Source organism: Salvelinus namaycush, chromosome 7 (genome assembly GCF_016432855.1).
Source record: "Salvelinus namaycush isolate Seneca chromosome 7, SaNama_1.0, whole genome shotgun sequence".
Classification (NCBI taxonomy): domain Eukaryota; kingdom Metazoa; phylum Chordata; class Actinopteri; order Salmoniformes; family Salmonidae; genus Salvelinus; species Salvelinus namaycush.
In genome coordinates, this window is record NC_052313.1 from 51,812,147 (window position 1) to 51,839,598 (window position 27,452).

Genomic DNA, 27,452 nt, shown 5'->3' on the forward strand with positions numbered 1-27,452 from the left:
AGCGTCTGCTAAATTACTGTAAGGTAAATGATTCGTGTAAATATTATTTTAACTACGTCTATGATAGTGTGTACTGACAGCAAGCATCATGTGTGGTAGCAGGGTTGGGTCAAATCCGTTTTCAATTCAGTCACATGAATTCAAATTTAATTCCTGATTCGACCTATTTATTGTCATTGGTAGACATGGAATTGACAGTGTCAAATTGCCATAGCCGTGGCAGTTGCAAGGAGGCCTGCCTATTCATTGCAACGTATATTTTACATCTCCTTAGATAACATGTAATTTACCCAAGCTTACAATGCTGTATGTCAGCTTGACACGGGGATGGATAAGCAAATAGTCAGCGAATCGCACCTGAAAAATTGTCACTTTGATAAATCATGAATTTCCTATGTAAACCTGAGCTACATCTAGAATGTAAATATGCAGATACTGCCACTATCAACTGCGTTACAGAATGCGTCAAATTACGAATAATGTTTTGGACGTATCAGCTTCATTATTTAAAGACTCTGGCACTGTGTTTCAAGGGCTTTAATATAAAAATGAGTAATTCGATTTGAGTTACTATTTCGTTATTTTCCATATAGGTATGTATCAGTGAATAAAAAATAAAACATTCATTACTCACTAAATAGCCTGCTTTTTGGTGTGTGTTTGTTGCAGGGCTATAAGTAGCCTGCGTGTGAGAGAGCACTGAGAGCGAGTGCAGTGTGGTAGCCTACTGTATGCTTCAGTTCTGCGAGCGCTGTCTTTCAGCACCACGACGCGCGTTCATGGAATGTGCGCACCCGCCGAATTGAGTCTCCAGTAGACGGCGATCAAGCTCTGCCACTATAGAACCGAGCCTTTCTCCTGAAGATGTTCTTTCATACTCGGTGTCAATTGTGACCTTTTCTGTTTGGCAACGATAATTAAAACGTATCGATACAGCAAGGTATTGGCCAATAGGACTCTATACTTGTTTTGCAATCATTCGCCTTTGTGAATTTGTGAATCATTTCTGAATAACCACTCAAGGCCTGGTTCGAAAAACCTATTTTAGATAATTAATTGTGCTTTAATGTTTTACGTTGAATAGGTTATACAATTCACAAGCATATTTTTTATGTAAAATATTAGACAACTGGTTGAGTTTCTTTCTGTCATTAATTAAATGATTGATGTGGAATTGGTTTGGTGGACTGCCAACCCTTGAATAGACTGTAGACAGACTTTGCTATGGGGCTATGGAAACACAAAAACAAATGATATAGCCTTAATGGAATTAGCTGAATTTGAATCGACATAATCCACAATTACAATGTAAATTACAACGTACATTTACTTTTAATCCGCCTGTCTGCATATTTCAAGACATGTCATATGAGGATGCAGTGAGATACCGGATGGGTTGGACAACACTCTTCTCGTTAATTATCTTCTTTTTTTTAAAGTATATTTAAAAACTGTAAATAACCAATCCTTCATCTTTAAGACAATGGAAAAATCATATGCTTCATTATCTAAATATTGAAAGAGCGTGGGCGACGGAGAGGAACAAAATGGTGCAATTTGAGGACATGTGGCGGAGAGTAGTGCAGACACAGAAATAGGGTTGAGAACAGGTGGGTATGAGCAGGTGTGATGTCGATGATGTTTGTGTGTATTTTGTATGTGCATGCTTTGTATTGTAAAAATAAATAAAAAACGATTTAAAAAATCAATTAGCATAATAAAAATATCTCTGAAATGTAAAGTGATGGCGTAGTTTTAAGTCTTGTTTTGTTTATTGAAGCCATATGTTAGGTAAAACCATGAGGCAGGTCACTCAGAATTGCATGTTGCAATTTATCTGTATTTACCCTGCTTGGCCTATAAACGCCCAGAGATTGCAGGGGGAGAAATGTCTCCCACAGAATAGTACATCGAGGAGAAATACTATATTGCTTTCTCTCATCATGGGTAACTCCCATGTGGTTCTAGCACAATGTCAATTGTAGCAATCCCCCCTCCACCGCTTTTAGACAAAAGGGGTTTGGCTGGCACGTGCTCTGGGCGTCAGTCACCTGTTTCTTAGCAACCGGCACAACAGGAAAACACCTGTGGCTCCAAATAGGCTGTTATTGAGAATGGGACTAGGCCTATCCTTTCCCTTATTTGCAGATACCCCAAGCAAATTATCACAGAGAAATCCAAATGAAAGCACACTTAGATGAAGTGTTGATTTCTCCAAGTAGGGGTTGTGTTTTATTTTTTATCTTCTCGTGTTTTATTGTGCCTTTTTCTTGTCCTGAGTTTTTATGGGCTATGGGAATTATCCTATTTCATTTCAATATTGTGCTGATTCCAAAATGATTAGAATTGCTTTAAAACAAACATCTTTCAATAGAACGAGTTCAAGATTATTTCCATGTCATGACTATAGATAGACAGGCTACCAATTATAATTATGTAATCACCTGGCTATGAAATGAATATGTAGACCTAGCCTACATTCATTTTTGTATAACCAATCAATGTTATTCTCGACATAAGCTTTGTTTTGGAAAGGGGGGGTCAACTGTAGACTGCGCGCATCTGTTTGGGGAAATTTTGGTCTAAATCTGTCCCTTTCGCTATGCATTATCACGGCCATAATCTTTGTAAAATAACCAAACTTGTCAAAGTAGGTTATTGTTATTTTACGTTCCCTTATGGGAGTTGGAGGTAACCCACTGCTTGCGGGTGAGTAGCTCTAGCCCTCCTATGTCACCTGACCGCGAGACTGCATGCAAATCACGCCTTTCCTAAAGCGCCATTGGCCACCACCACCTCATTTAGTCGCTGTCAACGCGCATCATATGGGTAAGCTCGGTAACTTTACTACTATAGGCACAGAAAGTAGCTCATAGAGACGCTTTTCATCGAGCTGGATGTGGAAAAAACAAGAGGAGAAAACAACTAATACAGAGAAGGAAGGAAAAGTTTATCGAAGTACCTTTTACTTTGGATTGTATTTCTTCGTTCCATTTTTTATTTATTTTTTTCCGGGAGGGTTGATTTGCGCAAGTGACGGTGTGTGCCAGCAGTGTGGAGGTGCCGTGACTGAATGTTTCCGTGTATTGGTTGAAAAAGTTAACGCCAGGTGAATGTATAGTATGATGATGGAGACTGACCTACACTCCCCAGTGCCCCAAACGAACACGAATTCGGGGCACACGGGAGGATCAAACAATGGGAACAAAGTCAACCAAGACCGCGTAAAGAGACCGATGAATGCCTTCATGGTTTGGTCCCGGGGCCAGCGGCGGAAGATGGCTCAGGAGAACCCCAAAATGCACAACTCCGAGATCAGCAAGCGGCTCGGCGCCGAGTGGAAGGTGATGTCCGAGGCGGAGAAGAGACCCTTCATCGACGAGGCGAAGCGGCTACGAGCTATGCACATGAAGGAGCATCCGGATTATAAATATAGACCGAGACGGAAGACCAAGACACTGTTAAAAAAGGACAAATACTCTTTGGCCGGTGGGCTGCTCACCGGGACAGGGGGTGGGGGTGTCGGTCTAGGGATGAGCCCTGGGGTCGGCCAGAGGTTAGACAGTCCCGGGGGTCACGGTGGTGCGTCTGCTGCCAGCTACGCGCACATGAACGGCTGGGCGAACGGTGCGTACTCGGGGCAGGTGGCTGCAGCTGCGGCGGCCGCGGCCATGATGCAGGAGGCTCAGCTCGCCTACAGCCAGCACCCGGGCAGCGGGCACCACCACCACTCACACCACCACCACCCGCACAACCCCCAGCCCATGCACCGCTACGACATGTCGGCCCTCCAGTACAGCCCCATCTCGAACTCTCAAAGCTACATGAGCGCCTCTCCGTCCGGCTACGGCGGGATCACCTACACGCAGCACCAGAGCTCTGGTGTCGCCTCGTCCGGGTCGATGGGCACGCTGGGCTCTCTGGTGAAATCGGAACCGAGTGTGAGCCCTCCCGTCTCTACTCACTCGCGCGCCCCGTGTCCCGGGGACTTGAGGGACATGATAAGCATGTATTTACCGACGGGGGAAGCTGCAGGTGACCCGTCCGTTCAAAGTAGACTTCACGCGCTGCCGCAGCACTACCAGAGCTCCACGACAGGGGTAAACGGAACTGTTCCATTGACACATATTTAGAAAGAGAGAGAGAAACATGACTGGGATAGCGCAACAAAATCACATAACCAAATATTTACCTCTTTTAGAATGTTGCTATCTCTTTGTACAGGCTATTGGTTATTGTACATTGAAGGCGAATATCTTAATTAAAAAAAACAACAATAAGAATACATTAGACAAAATTAACTTTTTCAGAAGGGTATTGTCTGTCGACGTTTATGAAACGCGAGTAGGCCTAATTGCGCATTGGGTTTACTTGCTATCTAACTGATGGGGATGCCAAGTTTTGAGACGATTTAGGTTGTGAAGTATTTACATTTTCTGTGGAAACATAACCGTTAATAAGGACATTTAAATGAGATAATCGTGTGATTAGAATGAATGTGGAAAATGTTTTTAAAAGTTTACAGGATCTCCATTCATTTCACCTTTTCTCTTGTTTGTAAACACGTGGGTTGCTGTATCTGAAACATTTGTTTTTGTTGTTGTAAAAAATAAATCATGTAAATTGTGAATAAATACTAGATGAGATTGATAAGCAACTGTAAATAATTTACTAAATGCAATTCTGCCAGGAAAGAAAACAATTTTGCGTTGAAGTATGAGTTAAATAAATTTCCCAGATGTTTCACTGGTTATGGAAAAACGTGTTAGTTTCGTTACTTTGGATTGTATAGGTTTTCTACTTGACACAGTTTGAGTTAACAATGTTAAGGCTAATTAATATTTATATAATTGATGGAAGATTTACAAGTTATATAACAAAACATCTACGAGATGCTGGCTCTATTGGTTGTCTGTCTAACCAACATCGGGTTAAAACGTATAGTGACTGAAATCGAGTACATGACATATGGCAAATATGCGTAAATAAGGATGAATTAGTAATGGTGGACGTAATTACTTGTCACACAACGTTGACGGTTTGATGCTCGGTTTAAGCACGAGACAGGACATCAGATAGGGTTATAGGCCTATACATTCATTTATTTGGAAGTGTAGCAGCAATAACTTTAATGATAATATCATGTATCATATCAGTATTCAGCATGTTTGGAATAAATATGCTCGGATATGGATAACTGGTTTTTACTACTGAATTAAGATAGGCCCACTAGCGTTTTAATGCTCATACATTGTTTATATATATACATATAATGTAGCATATCATAATTATTAGCATGTCATTACTAGCATTATGCTATTGTTATTAATATTACTCAAATAGCTGTAAAATATATATCAGATGCTCTTTGAATGTAATTTAATAATATATCATATATCTTTCGTTTTAGTACCTAAAGAAAAGGACGACGTTGTGGTAGTCGCGAGGAAGGGAACAAGACAGGCTCGAGTCACAACACCTGTTGACTTGGCTAATGTCTCGTGGGAGGAACTTCGTCTCGTTCGACTATTGTTTTGATTTTCTTTTTTGAACTGGCTTCTTTTGATTATCTGTCCGGTCACATCTTTTTTGACCAACAGGAAGACGCTCACGCCATCGGTCAACACTAGTTAGGCCTACTGATGACAGAATCACCCCTTTCAAAATAAGTTATATGACCGTCTGTTTTTGCTCTTCTAATATCCCATATAATTTGCTAATAATGTAAACTTAATTGTGGACCAATTGTGATGATTTGACATGTGCGTTCTGGCTATTTGTTGATCATGCAATATAACTATGAATCATTTTTTTCACATTCCCTTTTTCATGTTTGTCATTATACTCATAAATTAACTCACAATATTTCAGTCATTTCCACATCTCGTAATGTGCGTAAAGATTTTTTTTTTCATGAACATAATTATAATTTTCAAGAAAGTACAAAAATACGTGTATTGGTCTAAAATAATCTCATAAACTATAATATTCAAATGAGGGAATAAACGAAATGAGGGAATAATCTCTGCTCTCATTTTATTTCATTCATTTACATTGAACTTTCAGAAAGCGTTGTTATTCAAACTTTTCCATCACTTGTTGCAATTTTGATGTAGATGACAGACACAAACTGGAAGAATCAGTGCGCCAAGATGGAGAAACATAGGCCCAATATCATGAACTAATGGTGCAATCTGCAATGGCATTCTTTTTACTTGTTGTTTGTTGAGAATTTTCAAACTTGCGTCATATTGACCTTTGATACTCGTGTACCCCATGATTTTTGTTCGCGGTCCAATAAAGTAAATTCATTGAAAAGTGGGAGGATTACAAAGATGCTTATTTTGTCAAGGATGCTTTCTTTAGAGACGGGGATCTTGGACGCAAGGATCCCAAACTAATCCAAATTCAATGAAATGTGAATGGATGCAGATACAAAGAATACACAATTATTCATTGGTCATTTAATTAACATTCTCAATTTATCCTTGCTCACTGCTTCAGGGTATACACCAGAGTCGCTGTAAAGGCGCACGTGGAAAAAATCCTTTTCAGCTTCAGCTAAATCTGTCTGGAGACTTGGTGTGCCATTGACATATCTTGGCCTATAGGCCTACCTCGGCAATGAAGTGTGAAGTTTTAAGGGGATAGACATAACAAGTTAACAATCGATTAGAGCGGAGTAACTGATCAATAATCGGTGTGTATATCTTCATATACTCCGTGCGTACTCCTTTTATTTCATTTTACAAACACATGACTGAAGTTGATGACTGAATCAGTCAAATCAAGACACCATCGCACAGTGCCTGTCTGGTTGTCATGGGGGATTAGTGTTACTGAGCGGAGTAGTGGAGAGTGTTTTGTGTAAGGTAGACAAGGATTAGACGATCAGAAGAGCTAACCCCGGGGTCAGAGGCAAGTAAAAGACTCTCACAATTGTGCACCGGAAGTCCGGAACCATGACGTCAGTCCGGTTCCCCAAGCTTCGCCAGCCATGAAGCAAGTCGCACAGGTCCTAAACAAAATATAATATAGAAATGTGGGCAAGTTATCAAAGAAAGTATTTCAGATCGCCTTTTATCGTTTCTATCATCGTTTCTGGACCTTCACGCTTCAGTCCATCCGCGTGAGTGCTCTATAGGCTAATAACAGGTCAATAGCCAGGCATATAACCGTAACATCTGGCCTTTGCCTTACGGTCAATACCGAGCTGTTCATTCACAATTATGGCTGAGAGTTGGAAAATCTAAAAGTGTCTATAAACTATTTTAGTGTATCCTACATCCCACTTCTTATACAGTGATATTTTTGATTGGATTCCTATATATGGTGTACAAACTGGATTGTTACTCTGACAAAACATACTTAAACCAGCCCTAGTCTAAATTCAAATAATAGTCTATAGGCCACTGTTCTATTCAATTACCATAGGTCATCAAACTATTCATCCTCAACATTTGTACTCCTCTTGTCTAAGAGTTGTTCTCTGGAATCCAATCTTTAACGTAATAGAGGTAAAATGCGTTTATAAAAGCATCATCAGATAGAAATGACATGTATCGATTTAAATGTTGTTCTAACCTACCCTACTACACACAATGGAATCCCCACTACATTTGATTTGAGTCTTATCGTGTATCTAAAGTAGAGACGCACAAAGACTGGAGCAAGTCCATGGACCGTTTCCAAATCCAAAATAAACGTTCTGTAAGATTTCACCCACAATAATTACCCCATTCTTTGTGAAAAGTGTGTGTGAGAGAGAGAGAGAGAGAGAGAGAGAGAGAGAGAGAGAGAGAGAGAGAGAGAGAGAGAGAGAGAGAGAGAGAGAGAGAGACAACGGAGGCCCCTGACCATTAAATCTCCCCACCACGCGGCATTCTTATCTTGTAGACACCGATACATTCAGCACCAGGAAGCCTCCAACGCGCGTTAGTATTTGCCATCCAGTAAACCCCCGATCTCTTGCACTCGGTGTCCTAAATGTGGATAATTAGCATCACTTTATCACGCCTCCGCATATTTTCTTTTCGCTCCTAAAAACCTCTTCGCTGCCATTGGTTGCCTTTCTGTCACAGGAGATTATGGAGACAGATTGCAAAAACCGAATGTGCTGAAACCAGATTAGCACGGAATAGAAATAGCAACCGGGCCAATAAATTCCTCGCGAGGGCCTTATCGTGCAATTACACGTTGACATGTTTAACAATTTTTCAGCCTCTTAATCCTCCGCCCCTTCCAAGAGTTGACGTTTTGTGCCGTGTGTGTATGTGTTTGTGTGTGTGTGTGTGTGTGTGTGTTCGTGTGTGCGCGCGCGATGTTTTTCCACCCTAAATAGAATCCTCTAAATGTGAAATAAAACTGATAAAGACTTGGGAAACATTTGATAACAACATTTAGGTAGTTTGGATACAGACCAGTTTAGATAATACATATCACTGATTTGAACGCTATTCACTTAATGGGCGCATTCCAAAATAATCTGGGCCAATAGAGCACATGAGACCCAACAAGACGCTTGGTAATGGGCATGAATATTGGACATCAACTCGGGTTTGCATATTGTCAGTTGACAATCTATTAGATTTCAATATATAATATCACTAAAGCCCGAACATAAAGCTTCGGTCAATATTAATTTTCTTCATCGTCGGCTTGACTGACTGATATAGCCAGATACCATTATTCAAGCAACACTGACAGACAAAAGTTAAACAGAAGTATTTTAATGCGAAGATTTTATGGGAACATTTTTGGATGGCTCTATGTAATGTTAGTGATTTTTTGGGTTTTATAGTTGGCCCGCCGTCTGCAGCGGGTCTTCCGCTCTTGTGAAGCCTGGGTAGAGGTGATTGTGAGCAGCTCTGCTGGAATTTGGCTGGGCCTGGTCTTGGAGCGCTGCCCCATGCTGATTCCCCATGCATTGAACGGGGCCCTGTGTGTTTGTGTGTGTGTGTGTGTGTGGTGCTTGCGGTTGGAAAGTTTCACTCAGTCAACCGTGCTCTCATTGGCTTCACAAAGCAGATTACAGGCCTCAGCGAATTCCTGAAGGCAGCGAGATGCGACGCAGGTGCAAGGGAGACCAGGAACCCCTCATTGGCATAGCGGGGCAACCATTGGGGACAATCCACGGGACCACACAAAAACCCTCACACTCTGTCCGAGCACAGCCGAGGGCTTGAAATGCAATGCATGGAAAGAAACTAGAGAAAGATGGCATCACTTTGAGTATTCAGGAAAAAAACGTTAGTTACAGTTTGAAATTGATTATTTTTTATAGATGGGTCATCTTTCTTGCTTTTATTTTGATGTTAGGCTACATCTCTTCCCTCACCTGAACTGACTCATGAAATAATACTTTCGATAATTATATATTTCTGATAGGCATGTACTAAAGTTCATCACGTTGACAATAGGTGTATACATGTCCTGTAATTTCACTAAGCTATTTGCAAATTCCAAAATCATTATTTTACACAAAACTTGACAATTTATGACTAGGTTCTAGTTTCATTCCAATAGTGTTTTTTGGAAATTGTGAATGTCAATGAAAGCACATTACCATTCATAACCTTTAAATTATTTAAATCTCTTTCTTTCTTTCTCTTTACTTTCCCCCACAAAAAGCTCCAACGCAGTCAGCCTGTGACGGAAAGCAAAGAGCGCTAGACCTATGCCATCATGACTTTATATTCAATTAGAACAATTTCTAACTATCAATTACCGACGAAAGCCACAAAATCCCCCGGGGACCGGTAATCACCGTGACCGGTCTCAGTCCGTCCTCAGAGCCATTGAACAGTGCGGCAGGGGGACTGGGCATAATTAGGATTCTCAGCGCGTAGCCTTCCCTGGTGGAAGAATGACTGACTGTTGCCTTCTATTTGATTTTACAAGAGGCCTCTCTCTAAATGATCAAGCTATTATAGGCCTACCACGATTTCATGGCTAATCTTTCTGAAATTATCTTTTAAAATGTCGTGTTTATTGTCGTTGTTGTTTCTCTCTCTCTTCTGCATTTGAATTACACCTACAGTTCAGAAAAGTTCGTTTTCTGTCATTCCACAATTACCGTGGATGTGATTGAAGTGACGCATGTAGAAACACGCTGCTGCATTAGCCTCTGTTGCATTATAAGCCTTTATGGAGTCAGTAACGGTTTAAAATCAGAGGTAAGGGAGAACTCCCCAGTCTAACAATCTGAAGTGTCCGGATCAAGTCTAGGAGGGGGGGGGGGGGGGGGGGGGTTCTAGGAGTGTTTGAAAACGCCCCAATAGGACTCCATGGAAGCGGCGGCATTTGTGAGTTTTCCCCCCTCTAAATTTCAATGTTCATTCCGCTAAGGGAATCTGCCGAGTCCATCACCTGAGCTCCGAGCCCCAGTCACCCAGCTCAACCCCCGCCATCCTCGGGTGATTAGCGGACAAAAGAGGTTCCCCTGGACCGGTTATGGTAGTCAATCAAGCAGAACGGGCTATGCAAATGTATAAGAAAGGCGAGAAGATGGCGAACAGTGCTCCCAATTGTTCGGCACATTTCACAGCACCACGCAGCTGCACCTCTGTCCGGGATTTAAGTGTTCCTACTAGGATACCCCCTCCATCCTCCCCAGTCCCCACCCCAGATTGGAAGAAAGAATGAAACTAAAGAATGAAACTATTAAACGTTTGATACAAAAATTTATTTCTATTATAGGACCTATTTATCAAAATAACTACAATCAGGCTGTATAACACGTTAATGTTACTTATTAGTACTTACAAATAAATAAATAATGGACAATGTTCTCTATTGTTGCCTGCGTTTCAATAAACAATATGTTTAGGCCTACATGTAATTTCCCATTCTTCAAGCACAACAACTACATGTTTCCAGCATGCAGCACAGAAAACAAGGGGAATGTTAAGGTAGCCTAATGACCACTTAGGTGCTGTTCTATACAATTGCCACTAAGTAGATACTGTTCTCTCAGTTCATATCACTCCAGGCGTAAATACCCCCTTTACACCAAGCTGGGAGACCCACAGCCAGCAGGGAAAGCTCATAGAAGTAATTCTATTTCTGTCTAACCTTACATGGAGCTGTCCAGGTGCTGAAATTCCATATAGGCAGAGATCCCTGCAGATGCATTGTTTTAAGCCCTTACCTTAAACAACATACAGTGGGTGACTGACGATGACATTTTCCAATTCTGATTCTGATTTTAATTCTGTGAACTAAGAGCTTTTGGGTTATTATTTCTTTATGGAAAGGCAAACCTTCGCATTGAAAAGTAAATTATGATAAGAAATGTATGAATCTGTCAAATAAAATAATGATACAAAAAGGTGTAGGAATGGAAGATTGAAACATTCAACGTGGAGTTAATTCAAATCAAACCAACTGCTGCTCCAAGTGCCTATAAGCCAGGCCCAGCCAGCATGAGGCTCTCTGAGAAGTTGATCCACTTTTCAAAAACTATACCTGACCAAAAAAGTAGAGCATTTATCCCAACGTGAACACAACTTTGACTCACTCAGTAATCACTAATCACCCGGTCATAGGTGCTAGTGAGATGACTCTTTCTCTTTCCCTCCGGCGGGAGCTATAGAGCTGGAGCTGGAGCTGGGTAATTTGCAGATAGCAGGTGGGTCAAACTTCACACATTTCCCTCCACGTCTTGGCCTTTTTTCTGCCATTCCCCTGTCGAGCTGCCAAAAAATAAACGGCTGCAAATTAGCGTCAATTATGACGCTGGCTGTGTAATTTAGTGGCGTTTTGACACGGAAAGCCGGCAGATGTGGGGAAGTCAGAGAGAGCTGGTTCCCCTGGGGCCCTTAATTAAATCATACTAATCCACTGACCTGAGGGTTAAGGCACAGGGCAGAACTGCCTTAGTCTGCTGGAGACACTGGGAGAGGACAGGGTGAGAGAATGAGAAGGTGGTGAGAGGTGATGTACGTGTGTGTGCGTCTGGGTGTGTGAGAGAGAGTATGTAAGTTTATTTGCCTGTGTCTGAGCTTGTACAGTGCCTTCGGAAAGTATCCAGACCCCTTGACTTTTTCCACATTTTGTTACGTTACAGGCTTATTCTAAAATTGATTACATTGTTTATTTTCCTCATCAATCTACACCACATAATGACAAAGCATAAACATGTTTATAGAAATTTTGGCTGATTTATAAAAAAATATATATAAAAAAAAACAATTTACATAAGTATTCAGACCCTTTACTCAGTACTTTGTTGAAGCACCTTTGGCAGCAATTACAGAATCGAGTCTTCTTGGGTATGGCTCTACAATCTTGGCACACCTGTATTTGGGGAGTGTCTCCCATTCTTCTCTGCAGATCCTCTCAAGCTCTGTTAGGTTGGATGGGGAGTGTTGCTGCACAGCTATTTTCAGGTCTCTCCAGAGATGTTCGATCGGGTTCAAGGCCAGGCTCTGGCTGGGCCACTCAAGGTTCACTCAACATTCAGAGACTTGTCCCGAAGCCACTTCTATGTTGTCTTGGCTGTGTGCTTACGGTTGTTGTCCTACTGGAAGGTGAACCTTCGCCCCAGTCTGAGTGTTCTGGAGCTGGTTTTCATCAAGGATCTCGCTGTATTTGCTCCGTTCATCTTCCCCTCGATCCTGACTAGTCTCCCAGTCCCTGCCGCTGAGAAACATCTCCACAGCATGATGCTGCCACCACCATGCATCACCGTAAGGATGGTGCCAGGTTTCCTCCAGACGTGACGCTTGGCATTCAGGCCAAAGAGTTCAAGCTTGGTTTCATCAGACCAGAATCTTGTTTCTCATGATCTGAGAGTCTTTAGGTGCCTTTTGGCAAACTCCAAGCGGGCTGTCATGTGCCTTTTCTGAGGAGTGGCTTCTGTCTGGCCACTCTACCATAAAGTCCTGATTGGTGGAGTGCTGCAGAGATGGTTGTCCTTCTGGAAAGGTTCTCCCATCTCTACAGAGGAACTCCAGAGCTCTGTCAGAGTGACCACCTCCCTGACCAAGGCCCTTCTCCCATGATTGCTCAGTTTGGCCGGGCGGCCAGCTCTAGGAAGAGTCTTGGTGGTTCCAAACATCTTCCATTTAAGAATGATGGCGGCCACTGTGTTCTTGGAGACCTTCAATGCTGCAGAAATTTGTTGGTACCCTTCCCCAGATCTATGCCTCGACACAAACCTGTCTCAGAAATCTACAGACAATTCCTTCGACCGCATGGCTTGGTTTTTGCTCTGACATGCGCTGTCAACTGTGGGACCTTATATAGATATGTGTGTGCCTTTCCAAATCATGTCCAATCAATTGAATTTACCAGAGGTGGACTCCAATCAAGTTGTAGAAACATCTCAAGGATGATCAATGGAAACAGGATGCACCTGAGCTCAATTTTGAGTCTCATAGCAAAAGGTCTGAATACTTATGTAAATAAAGTATTTACGTTTTTATTTTTAATACATTTGCAAACATTTCTAAAAACCTGTTTTCGCTTTGTCATTATGGGGTATTGTGTACAGATTGCTGAGGAGTTTTTTTTATTTAATCCATTTTAGAATAAGGCTGTAACATAACAAAATGTGGAAAAAGTCAAGGGGTCTGAAGACTTTCCGGAGGCATTGTAAGTGTATTTGTCTGTGTGTGTGAACCTGTGAGTGTATTTGCCTGTGTGTGTGAACCTGTGAGTGTATTTGCCTGTGTGTGCGAACCTGTGAGTGTATTTGTCTGTCTGTGCGAACCTGTGAGTGTATTTGCCTGTGTGTGTGAACCTGTGAGTGTATTTGCCTGTGTGTGTGAACCTGTGAGTGTATTTGCCTGTGTGTGCGAACCTGTGAGTGTATTTGCCTGTGTGTGCGAACCTGTGAGTGTATTTGCCTGTGTGTGTGAACCTGTGAGTGTATTTGCCTGTGTGTGTGAACCTGTGAGTGTATTTGCCTGTGTGTGTGAACCTGTGAGTGTATTTGCCTGTGTGTGTGAACCTGTGAGTGTATTTGCCTGTGTGTGTGAACCTGTGAGTGTATTTGCCTGTGTGTGTGAACCTGTGAGTGTATTTGTCTGTGTGTGCGAACCTGTGAGTGTATTTGCCTGTGTGTGCGAACCTGTGAGTGTATTTGCCTGTGTGTACGAACCTGTGAGTGTATTTGTCTGTGTGTGTGAACCTGTGAGTGTATTTGCCTGTGTGTGTGAACCTGTGAGTGTATTTGCCTGTGTGTGTGAACCTGTGAGTGTATTTGCCTGTGTTTGTGAACCTGTGAGTGTATTTGTCTGTCTGTGCGAACCTGTGAGTGTATTTGCCTGTGTGTGTGAACCTGTGAGTGTATTTGTCTGTCTGTGCGAACCTGTGAGTGTATTTGCCTGTGTGTGTGAACCTGTGAGTGTATTTGCCTGTGTGTGAGCCTGTAAGTGTTTGTATTAGCCTGTGTGTACCCTTACATATGTTTATGTATGTGCCTACCGTGTGTTGGTGTTTGTGTGTTGAGACTGAGGCAATATGCAAATCTCAGGGAGGGGATTTGCCTAACCAGAGAGCCATGCTTGTTAGTGATACCCTGGCTAAAGATTTTCACAAACACCCACCTCCTTGATCCACTTTCATAGTTATTATTACACTGTCCGCACAGCGCAGAGGGAATCTTTACTGGCACCGCTACACCATGGATCCATCCGGGATTAAACATGTTGGTGGGAACAGTCAGGAGGTATTTACGTTTTCTCATTATAGCTTTATAATCTGACTCCTCGCTGTATAAACAACACACACATAGGCTTAGTCAGCCCAGGCAGTACCCCGATACTGTTTTACATCCTCTTCCTCTTCCATCTAGCTCATTTCTGACTTGGAGAGGATCCAATGGGATTTTACTATTCATTCTGGATTTCTTCTTGTACGGACATAACTATAGAACAATATATTTTAGCGCAAATCGTGGCTAAAAAGGAAATCACAAATGAATGTAATATGCGATGTGTGAGTTTGTACCCACTCCGCTGTTCAGAACTAAACAAATGACTGATCTTGAAATGTTGCTATTATGGAAGATGTGTGATCATGTTACTGCAGTCAGCAGCTACAGTAACTTTACACTGTTGTGAGTGGGACAATGTTTTAAATGCCCTAAACTCATGTTTTATAAGCCCATATAATAGAGAGTAAAGGAATCTGTTATAATTGTCTTATTCAGTATAGTGTTTATCCAAATACAAACTGATAAATTAAACTGAATAACAAAATGAAATAAATGTATTAATTTGATTGCGTATATTAAATCATCGTGTGATCGTGTGTGTGCGTGTGTGTGTGTGTGTGTGTGTGTGGGGGGGGGGGGGGGGGGGGGGGGTTGTTGGGGAATAGCCATCCAGTGTATCAGCATATGCAGAGAATGTACGTACCACAGCAAAAGGCTGTCTGGACCTCTTTAAAGTCACCTATCACATCATTAGGATCTTTTTGTTTACAAAGCCCTGCTCCACAAGCTTCCAACTTACCTAACTTCACTGTTAAGATTTAAAATGACAAGTTATCAAAGCCGTTCACAGGGTTGGTTTACTCTGGAGACTCTTTTGGTGTGTAGAGAGTTAGGTAAATCAGCCTTTAACTTCCTTGCACTGTATGTTTGGATTAATCTCCAAAAGACGTTTTGATTGGATGCTTTGATGTTGCTAGGGAAATTCAGACAGCTGACAGAGGATTTTTATAATGCTGAATGTGTTTGTTTTAAATGACTGTGTTTTGTATCTTAATGTGTATTTAATGTGTTTATTGTGTGTATTTATGTATCTACTGTATAGTTGCCTATTGATGTGTTCATTTTTATATTGTGCAGAGCTTATTTGCAAAAGAGACTTTAGTCTCAATATGAGTCCCCTGTTGAAATAAAGATCAATAAAATACACATTGACACTGGAATTGCCACAATTGATCCACATTCTAGTAAGCAAAACAACACTATAGCCAGCAAACCAAATCCAAGGTGAGTGTATGGTGAGAGATTCAAAGGGACATACACAACAAGGCTACCCATCCCTGTAGCTGTGGGGAGTTATCACACAACAGCAGAGTGTTGAGAAATGCCTTCAAAACCATTTGAAGATGTATTAGTGGTTCCTCCATTCCAATGGAAGCCCAATGAGAAGTACATGGGTGTTTTTTTAGCACCTCCAGATTCCCAGCGTTGCTAAGGTGCTTTGGGGAACGGATTAGACAGTGCTGGCAGAGGGGAGCAAGCCTTGCTGATTTCCTACCAGCAAGAGGAGACAAAGAAGGAAGGAGAGAGAGGAGGAGGAGAAGAAGTGAGGGGGAATGAAGGGAGTAAGAAGAACAGGTTGTATAAACATGAGGGGAGAAGAGAGAACAGAGCGACTCTAAACAGTAATTAACACAGAGGAAAGGAAGGTTTCACCGTCTCACCACCAACGGTGTGATACCTGTCACCGTACGCGTGCACGCACACACGCATGCGCGCACACACACACACACGTACACACAGACATACACACACACGTGCTCTTTTTACCTCTTCAGGCACTCTTACTCAAGACAATCTCACAACTTATTCCCTTGCAGTGACATCACAATAGGTTGAGGTCATGTAAACTGTTAGAGATGACATCACAATAAGGTAAGGTCATGTAAACTTTTAGAGATGACATCACAATAAGGTAAGGTCATGTAAACTGATAGAGGTGACATCACAATAAGGTAAGGTCATGTAAACTTTTAGAGATGACATCACAATAAGGTAAGGTCATGTAAACTGATAGAGATGACATCATAATAAGGTAAGGTCATGTAAACTGTTAGAGATGACATCACAATAAGGTAAGGTCATGTAAACTGTTACAGAGATGACATCACAATAAGGTAAGGTCATGTAAACTGTTACAGAGGTGACATTACAATAAGGTAAGGTCATGTAAACTGTTGCAGAGGTGACATCACAATAAGGTAAGGTCATGTAAACTGTTACAGAGATGACATCACAATAAGGTCTATGTAAGGTCATGAAACTGTTCTACTCATCTATTTCATCATTCATCCGTTTTCTCAACAGGTTAACAGACAGCACAAGTCAGAGAGCTTGTCCAGGGCCAAGGGGGTCAGACCAAGCCGGCAGGCCTCTTTGATAGGTGGAGCCCTGTTGCAGAGGTGACATCACAATAAGGTAAGGTCATGTAAACTGTTACAGAGATGACATCACAATAAGGTCTATGTAAGGTCATGAAACTGTTCTACTCATCTATTTCATCATTCATCCGTTTTCTCAACAGGTTAACAGACAGCACAAGTCAGAGAGCTTGTCCAGGGCCAAGGGGGTCAGACCAAGCCGGCAGGCCTCTTTGATAGGTGGAGCCCTCTCTCTCTGCAGCGTCCTATTACAGCAGGGAAGGAACTGGATATGGCCCTGTTTGTAAAACTTGACACAATGAACTTGACAGACAGACAGATTTCTCCTCTCTCCCCGCCCGTTTAGGGTTACTGTGATCTCATTATGGGGCTTGAAAGGGGACAGGTAATGCTAGCTGGGGTGGCATGGCGTGGCTCTAGCAGGGCCCCGGCCCCAAGACTTTATTCTCCAACCCAAGCCTTGATTACCTGAACCGCCCAGGCTCCATTTCAACCACTTATCTCAGGCAGAAATAATCATCTGATCAGCCACTGCCAGGGCCACAGGGGGCCACAGAGAGAGACAGGCTGCAGGGGCATCAGGTCATTTTCCAGCAGGTTAAATACTATCCGGCCTCAGAACCATACTGTGTGGTGATAGACAACTCATCTATACATGTATGGACAATGGCAATAACAGAGTTGGTTTAAGAATATACAGAATGAATACATAGTCTACATGCAACACCCGATCTGTTTTGGATCAAAATATTACCTTGTAATGATGTGTCAGAGCATTCACACTAACTACTGCATCCTTTATGCCGTCCTTACTGGCACCATATAAATATCATTCAAATTCTGTGACTGGCACCCTTACTGAACGATAACTGTGCTTTCTTGAATAGATTTGTTATTCACTTCCCAGCCGCTGTAAGTGGTGTGTGTTCTGTAACGTTCAATTGGCCGGGATGCGAAAATATCGAACAAAAACGCTGCACGGAAACCACCATAACAGACATTGAAAAAAGCATATTGCATGAAAGGAAGTAGGGAAGGAGGCTTCGGGAGGGAGCATTTGAGTGTATTTTTGACCTCCCTGAGGAAAGTGGCTGAAACTCCAACCTCTCAATCGCTACAGTCCTATTCTCCTGTACCAATTTAGCGGGGCCCCCTGCGTCCCTGCCTAGCCTCTAACACAGAGCCAGGGACAATAGGCCCCCACTGTGCTGGTCTGCCTGGCTCTCAGCTGCCAGGAGAAGTGCATGCTGGAGCCACAGGGACGCATTATGGACATATTATTCTGCCCCACAGTCTACCAGGGCCTGGCCCAGTGGCCCCTCATGGCCTCCAACGGCCCTCCAGCCACACTAAGTGCAGAGAAGGGAATTAAGTGACATTTTCTCCGAAGTTGTGACCTTTGTTTTTGCATTGACTCGAGCGACATTAAAAACACACAGGCACACACATACATTTACAAGTACACACACTCTCTTCCACGCATACACACACATTCTGCAAGTATACTAGAACACAGAGAGAAAAAACGAAATATCTGAAGTGCTTATGTTTCTCTCTGTACACACACACACACACACACACACACACACACACACACACACACACACACACACACACACACACACACACACACACACACACACACACACACACACACACACACATATGCGCACACACACGCACACGCACACACACACAACTCCAGCACATGTTGAGCAGATGAATAAGGGGTGTATCTGCAGATGCTGCACAGAGAGATGAAGTTAATGAACACAGCTTAGTTATTCTCTTGTCTGTCTGTCTTTCGTGCACCAATGAGATCCCAACTCCTCCACTCAGCACCGCTTTGCTTCCGCTGCTGCAGCCCAGATTCTGTGCCTCTCCCTGGGCTTGGCTCCCATCCATCTGGGGGATACTGGAAGCTGTCAGGCTGTGAAACAATTCCACAGGAGCCTTCCTTCCTTCACTGGGGTGGAGGAGACAATGTTCCTCTTAGTGTGGGATACAGTCACTTCCGTCACAGTTCAACAACCAACACATTCTGGATATTTGAAGGTGGGGGGCGTCAGATCTGAGCATACCCAGAGTTTGTGAAAATTGGTAGAATATTCTCGGAGTTGTTTCATCTACTTTTATCGCAGAGCTCAGAATGGTTGTATAGAGAACATCCAGAACATTCTGGAAACTGGCCTGATGAAGAAGAGTGATTTGTAGTGATAGTCAGTTAGACAGCATTTTGACACCATCAGAATGTCACCTTGAAAGTCTGTTGTGACCAGACTGAGAGCCAGTCTGTGTGGTAGGATTCAGACCTTCAAAGGGCGTCTATTACCTCTGTCCATCTGGCTACTACTTGGCTAGGGTACACAGCTGTGTCCAGGGAATCCTCATCGTCTCCAGGTGGATTCAAAGGATCAAATAAATGACATATATGATATTCTTTCATTTCACCCCAATGTCTCTTTCCCTAAGATTGCCTTCCGATCAATCTGTCCCACACAGACAGACAGCCAGCCAGACAGACACACAGACAGCCAGCCAGCCAGACAGACAGACAGAAGACTCACAGACAAGTCAGCCAAGACAAGACAAGACTTGATTCACACAGACTCGCTCTTTACAGCTATAAAAACTCCTCCAAACTAGAGAGCAAGTCATGTACTCTTCATCGCAGGCTAAACGAGCATCATTATCATAGGGACCGTCTTCTCTTCTCTCCGCAATTGATAGATCAGCAATCAGCCCCTGAACAGTCGGCTCCCCTCTGGCTCCGAATCATTTTGTACCTTTTAACCTCGGAGCAGAGCAGCCCCAGCTTTTAGTTTGACAGGCAGTAAGAGCCAGGAGAGTCTGTGTAATGGGATGCTCACAGCAGGGTGGATCTGCCTGAGTCTGCCTGACTGTAGCAGGGGAACAGGGGAGAGGAGAGAGGACAGGAGAGAGGGGTAGGAGAGAGGGAGAAAGGGAGAGAGGGATAGAGGGCCCTGGCTGCATAATGTCATGTGACTGCAGGAGAATATGGATCAGAGGGAAGATGATAGAGTGGATAGGTCGAGAGCTTAAAACTGGCTTCTGTGGATGGTGAATAGAAGGGCTAGATGAGATGGAGGGAGGGAAGAGGAGAGAGCGAGATAGAGTGAGGCTGTCTCACCTCAACTCAACTGTGGGGCCTCCAAGCCCAGAGATGACACGGCTCTTTTGTAGTTGAAAATAAAAAGTGAGAGTGTACGCTAACCTGTCTTTCTTTTATCCCTTCTTTCTTCCTGAAGGAAAGGAGACGAGCAGAGGGATCCGTTTCAGACTATTGAGATGAACCGTGGGTAGAGAGAAAGCACTGTAACAGTTCCCATGTGCTGTGAAGTAACACTATCCCCTCTTGAGTGAGGAACCCATGAAATGTACCTAAGGAGAACCACGACACAGGATGTCACCTAAAGTATTGAAACAGGGCAGGGAGTTGGAGACAGTACAGATATGGAAACGTATAGATCACCCAACGTCAAGACTGATGTGCTACTCTACAATTGGTATCTTCATAGTGCAGTGACTCTGACTGGGTAAACTCCCAGCCCCCGGCTTCTCTCTCTCTCTACACACAACACTGGATCTGAGAAAAAGAGAAATATCTTTGTTTTGAATCTGATGATAACTGTTTATTTTACAAGCTGTCGAGAAAAAGTCTCCCTCCTGACTTCCTCTTGGGGGTTTTTAGATGCAATAAAACAACGCCTCACTTTCCTCTCATCGCGTTGCCACTAACACACAGCCTGACACTAATGTATGTTGGTGATAAAACATCAAGCCTCCCGGTACTCCCCTGTGACTTCCTGACTAACACAGACAGCCAGAAGAGTCACATTCCACACAACGCTATGAATAAAATCATTTATTCTGCTTCTGTTTATCTTGTTTTGTTCTACTGCGCTATTTTGTATTTTTCTACTCCCAATGTGACTTCCTAAGAAGATTAAAGAAAGTTAATTTAGTACATTTACCTTCTAGATATAAATTAGGACCACAGGAGGTTGGCGGTTCCTTAATTGGGTAGGAAGAGCTCGTGGTAATGACTGGAGTGGAATCAGTGGAATGGTATCATATACATCAAACATATATGTGTGTGATGTCATTCCATTTGCTCCATTCCGGACATTATTATGAGCCGTCCTCCCCTCAGCAGCCTCCTGTGATTAAGACCTAAAAGGTACTGGAGGCCATACATCCATTCTTTTCCTGAAAACATAAGGTTGGACCAACCGACAAAGAGGACTTAGGGACTACTTGGACCTGCAGTAGGCCTAGGTCCTACATCAATACATCAACACAAAGGAGTGGTCATTACATTAACTTTGATCAGGGCCACTTCCTAATTAGTGATAAATAAGACCTATGTGTATGTACGTTAAGTACCCATACAGCCTTCTAATCAAGCGCTCCCAGTTGACGGTGTTATTGTTCGATGGTAGGACCGCCGCTTGGCTTTACTGGGATCTGTTGTTCCACCACGACTAATTGCCTGATCGACGGCTCAGATAAACTCACCTTATCGGGTGGCTAGGCTAACTACAGCCCACTCCATCTAATGAGCTAGAGGCCAGGTTGTAAAGAAAGAGTGAAGAAAGGGGTTTTATACTCCTAGACTTTATTTAGTGTGGTTATCAATTCTAATACTTATAAAGGGACAAAGACCTCCTCACCAATGTTTAGCTGACCTTTTTATGTTCGGTTATATCGCAGTTTAATTCACTTGGATTTGTTGATTTAGTCACTGTTCAACTACAGTATTTATTTGTGTGATAAACTTCGTATAAAACGTTATGTTGTTTCCGGTGGGTTGTTTAATCTGAGGTTTACCTGCCTGACTTGCATGACATTTGATGGTGATTGGCCTCACCTGTCCAGGTATCCCAGAGTTCCTGCTGTGGCCCTGGGACCATGGCCAAGGCCTGTCAATCAGCTGTAAGTCAATCCCGTGGGCTCGGGCTGGGCGGGGGATCGTGTTCAAGCTGGTGGGGATCTGCGCGGGGATCGGCGTGGCACCAAACCGCCGACACTATTTACAAGGCCAAACTTAAACAGGCTCATATTCACCGTGCTGCCGATGGGACTAGATAAAGCTGTTCTCCCTCCCAGCAGCCCAGCAGGTCAGCACTGAGACACACAGCCGCCCTGCAGGAAACTGACCCTCTTAGCTCCTGTTGCTCAACAATATACTCTATACCTCACTCAGTGTTTTTCTCTCTCTCAGTCACACACCCTGCTTCTCACTGTATCACTCTCTATGTCCTCTCTCTCCTTTATCTTCCACCTCTCTGTCTGTCTCTCTCTCCTTTATCTTCCACCTCTCTCTTTGTCCTCTCTCTCCTTTATCTTCCACCTCTCTATGTCCTCTCTCCTTTATCTTCCACCTCTCTCTCTATGTCCTCTCTCTCCTTGATCTTCCACCTCTCTGTCTGTCTCTCCCTCCTTTATCTTCCACCTCTCTCTTTGTCCTCTCTCTCCTTTATCTTCCACCTCTCTATGTCCTCTCTCCTTTATCTTCCACCTCTCTATGTCCTCTTTCTCCTTTATCTTCCTCCTCTCTCTCTTTGTCCTCTCTCTCCTTTATCTTCCACCTCTCTCTATGTCCTCTCTGTCTGTCTCTCTCTCCTTTATCTTCCACCTCTCTCTCTGTCTCTCTCTCTCCTTTATCTTCCACCTCTCTCTCTATGTCCTCTCTCTCCTTTATCTTCCACCTCTCTGTCTGTCTCCCTCTCCTTTATCTTCCACCTCTCTCTCTTTGTCCTCTCTCTCCTTTATCTTCCACCTCTCTCTCTGTCCTCTCTCCTTTATCTTCCACCTCTCTCTCTTTGTCCTCTCTCTCCTTTATCCTCCACCTCTCTCTCTGTCCTCTCTGTCTCTCTCTCTCCTTTATCTTCCACCATCCTCTCTGTAACTAGCATGTAGAGGAACTAATCCTGTAACTAGCATGTAGAGGAACCAAACTGGGACTCAACATGTAGTTGATGCTAACAGGACCTGTGTTTACCCTAGTTGATGCTAACAAGACCTGCGTTTACCCTAGTTGATGCTAACACGACCTGTGTTTACCCTAGCTGATGCTAACAGGACCTGTGTTTACCCTAGTTGATGCTAACACGACCTGTGTTTACCCTAGCTGATGCTAACAGGACCTGTGTTTACCCTAGTTGATGCTAACACGACCTGTGTTTACCCTAGCTGATGCTAACAGGACCTGTGTTTACCCTAGTTGATGCTAACACGACCTGTGTTTACCCTAGCTGATGCTAACAGGACCTGTGTTTACCCTAGTTGATGCTAACACGACCTGTGTTTACCCTAGCTGATGCTAACAGGACCTGTGTTTACCCTAGCTGTGTCACAAATGACACCCTATTGCCTATGGGCCTTGGTCATCTGTGGCGCACTACATAGGGAATAAGCTCCCATTTGGGATGCACAGCCTCAGTTTTTCTAGATGTGATTTGAGTTCATTGTTAACAAGGTGATGTCGATGATTTGGTTAAGAGGGCCATAATGGAAATAATTATTTGGATCATAAACAGGAGTTAACTGATTAAGCAGTGTGTGTAATATTTCTAAATGAAACTAAAGTGAACTAGCGAACTAACTACACTGTCTAACCATAGATCTGGTGTAGTTCCCTGCCCCAGGTCAGCCCTTAACCTCCTGCTCTGAACCACTCCAGCCTCACAGTCACCTGTGTTTAGTGTCGCAGTGATCCACCATGGCAACTTAAAGTCTCTGCTTAGAGGGCGTGGGCCGTATCAATGGTCCCCGAAGTCAAAACCTTTAATTCAGCTGTATTGTTCTCCTAATCCTCTCCTGTCCATCATGGCTCAGTAAGTGTCTCTGCTGCTGGCCGCCCGCAAGAACGGGAGGAGGAGGAACTTTCATCTTGGATCGAGTGACTGGGAATGGAGGAGTGCTCGGCCAAGGTACGGTGGCTGTGTGGCTGTCCCTGGGCTATAGGCACCCTTGGGACCCTCCCTCCTCCTCCCCTCCTTCTCCTCCCTCCTTTATTCCTTCCTTATTCCCCAGCTCTGGCTGCCTGCTGCCCGCTGCCCAGACAGACAACAAACTGAATTATCAGAGGTATCAGTGACTGCCGTCTGGACAATAGCCTGTTACCCCTCACCACCACAACTACAACAATCACCCCACACACACACACACACACACACACACACACACACACACACACACACACACACACACACACACACACACACACACACACACACACACACACACACACACACACACACGAAAACACAGTCTAAGGGGCATAATAAAACAAATCTAAATATATATAAAAAGGGGGATTAAATATGATGCTGGTAGTGTTATTTGACAGTCTCCAATTCTATCTGCTAATGTCATAGCTGATCTATCCCCTAAAACACACATTCTACAGTATATATACATCTTTACATCATCGTAGCCATGGATATAGAGCCCCGATATATTGTCTAAGATGGTAACTAACTAGATTTATGCTAGGATAACCTCTACTGGATCTCAGCTGAATTCAGCCATTGTGTCTCTAGACTGAACCACCTTAAGTCCTCCAGAGCTCTGTAAAGTCTCTCTTCCTCTCTCTCTCTCTCCCTCTTTCTCTATATCTCTCTTCCCCCTCTCTCCCTCTCTCTCTCTCCCCCTCTCTTTCTCTCTCCCCCCTCTCTTTCTAACCCTTTCTCTTCTCTCTCTCTCTCTCTCTCTGTCTCTCCCCCCTCTCTTGGCCCCCTCTCTCTCTCTCTCTCTCCACATCCTCGCTACATCACTCAAGAGAGTATTGGATCGATGAGTGGATACTGAATGCACTGTCCAAGGCTGCTAGCAGATCAATCGATAGAGACCTTCTCTGGTTTGGCATCTCCTCCAGTACAAACAGAAGTCTTTATGATATTGTGGGTGCGAAGAGAAATGTCGGCTGTGTGTGGGAGGGGTGTTGGGGAACGTTCATCCTCGACAGATGCAGAGATTCAACCTTGAGAAGGCAGAGACACGAAAGAGCGAGGGAGCGATAGAGAGAGCGAGAGAGAAAAAAGGTCCAGGCCTTTGTCTTCAATTAAAAGCGGTGGAGCGCTAGCTGAAACCTGGCATGAATAGAGGGAAATAGCTCAACATGCCTCTCCAATCACAACAACTAGATATGAATGTAAAATATGTGCAAGGTTAGTAAACAGTGTCATCGTGTCTGGGCCTTGAATGCCTTGTATTATGCCGCTAAAGCCACATTTAGAAGTCTGGATTTCCTGGCTAATGAGTTCAGAACCTCTCCTCCTCCTCCACCTCTCCTCGATCCTCTCTGTCGCTCCTGTTGTTCTTCAGCCACTTCTTCTTTCAGGGCAACAGGAGAGAAAAGGTTGTGGCACCCTCAGACGCCGTGGCCTTGCTCTCTGTTCCTCTCTCTTTCTAGCTGTTTCTCTTCCTGAAACGGACGGATGAGGGGCTCTTTGGGAAACAACGCTCAACATTGAATATTCAGTACAGACTGACTGCTTGGAGATACAAAATACCCATGATGATTAAAAGAAAGAAGAGATTGTATATCTTTGAGGTCCAGACAGACTGCATATACAGCTAACTAACCCCTCAACCTGGCCACTGTTCTAGCATGTCAGTCAAAGAGGGTGCTTTCAATAAGGTCCTCCTGGATTCCACTGCAATTATGTTTTTGTCAAATCTCTGTCATCTCAAAGGTTGAATAAAGGTTAAATGAAACAGAATTGAAATAGAGCATATGCCACAAAACTGTTCTTCCTAAACACACCAATATCCACTCAGGTCAGATGTCACCTGCTACAGGATGTGATGGAAAGACAAGAAAAATCTTCAATAGTAGGGTGGAAGAGAGGGGTGGGGGTTGGAGGGTGCTGGAGACGGGTGGGGGTTGGGGGGTTAGAGAGGGTTGTTGGGGGAAGGGGGGTTACTCTCAGCACCTGGTAATTAAAATGTCTAATCACAAGCAATTAGCTGCGCCAGAGAGACTTCCCCGTGTCCTAACTGGGCGCCCCAACAACCCTTCATTTTGGGGAGGTGAAGAAGAAGAAAGGAGAGGAGAATAATTGTGGTTATCTCCTGAGGAGGAACGTTCAGGAGGAGAGAAGCCACCCAGTATTTAGTCCTGAAGAAGAGCAGAGCCACAAAGGAGGAAGAACATCTGCTGAAGGTTTCTGGTGGAGCCAAGAGATCACCGGGGCCAGGTGCAAATGTTTAGGACGACCCTGTACTGGGATGGAGGTCCTTTTTCTCTGTCTGTCTCTCTCATTGTTTCTGTGAGAGTCTCTCTCTCTCTCTCTCTCTCTCTCTCTCTCTCTCTCTCTCTCTCTCTCTCTCTCTCTCTCTCTCTCTCTCTCTCTCTCTCTCTCTCGCTTTCTCTCTCTCTCTCTCTCTCTCTCTCTCTCTCTCTCTCTCTCTCTCTCAACTCATTTTCATCATCCTCTTTTTCTTTGTTTCAGTCAGACTGAGCATGCAGGCAGCCCAGGTGGGATATGCATCCTGTCCTGGCCTCAACTGTGTGCGTGCCAAGCACAATTGGTAAGTAATGTGGAGCACATAGTGTAGACTACTGGTGTCTACAGACCCCTGGGGGTCCGCTGACAGATCTCAACATTAAGCTGAAGTCGGAAGTTTCAACCGCTCCACAAATGTCTTGTTAACAAACTATAGTTTTGGCTAGTCGGTTAGGACATCTACTTTGTGCATGACACATGTAATGTTTCCAACAATTGTTTACAGACAGATTATTTCACTTGTAGTTCACTGCATCACAATTCCAGTGGGTCAGAAGTTTACATACACTAAGTTGACTGTGCTTGGAAAATTCCAGAAAATGATGTCATGGCTTTAGAAGCTTCTGATAGGCTAATTGACATGATTTGAGTCAATTGGAGGTGTACCTGTGGATGTATTTCAAAGCCTACCTTCAAACTCAGTGCCTCTTTGCTTGACATCATGGGAAAATCAAGAGAAATCAGCCAAGACCTCAGAAAAAAAGTGTAGACCTCCACAAGTCTGGTTCATCATTGGGAGCAATTTCCAAATGCCTGAAAGTACCACGTTCATCTGCACAAACAATAGTATGCAAGTATAAACACCATGGGACCACGCAGCCATCATACTGCTCAGGAAGGAGACGCATTCTGTCTCCTAGAGATGAACGTACTTTGGTGCGAAAAGTGCAAATCAATCCCAGAACAACAGCAAAGGACCTTGTGAAGATGCTGGAGGAAACAGGTACAAAAGTATCTATATCCACAGTAAAACAAGTCCTATGTCGACATAACCTGAAAGGTCGCTCAGCAAGGGAGAAGCCACTGCTCCAAAAC

At 43.6% G+C, this 27,452-nt stretch overlaps 1 protein-coding gene across 1 annotated transcript; it reads left to right on the top strand.

Annotated features, from left to right (window-relative positions):
- The first annotated feature begins 3,113 nt into the window (after positions 1 to 3,113).
- On the top strand, positions 3,114 to 4,133 carry LOC120050517 (transcription factor Sox-1a-like). Its single transcript, XM_038997108.1, has one exon. It carries the CDS (start codon positions 3,114 to 3,116, stop codon positions 4,131 to 4,133), a length of 1,020 nt encoding a protein of 339 aa, XP_038853036.1.
- Positions 4,134 to 27,452: the final 23,319 nt, after the last annotated feature.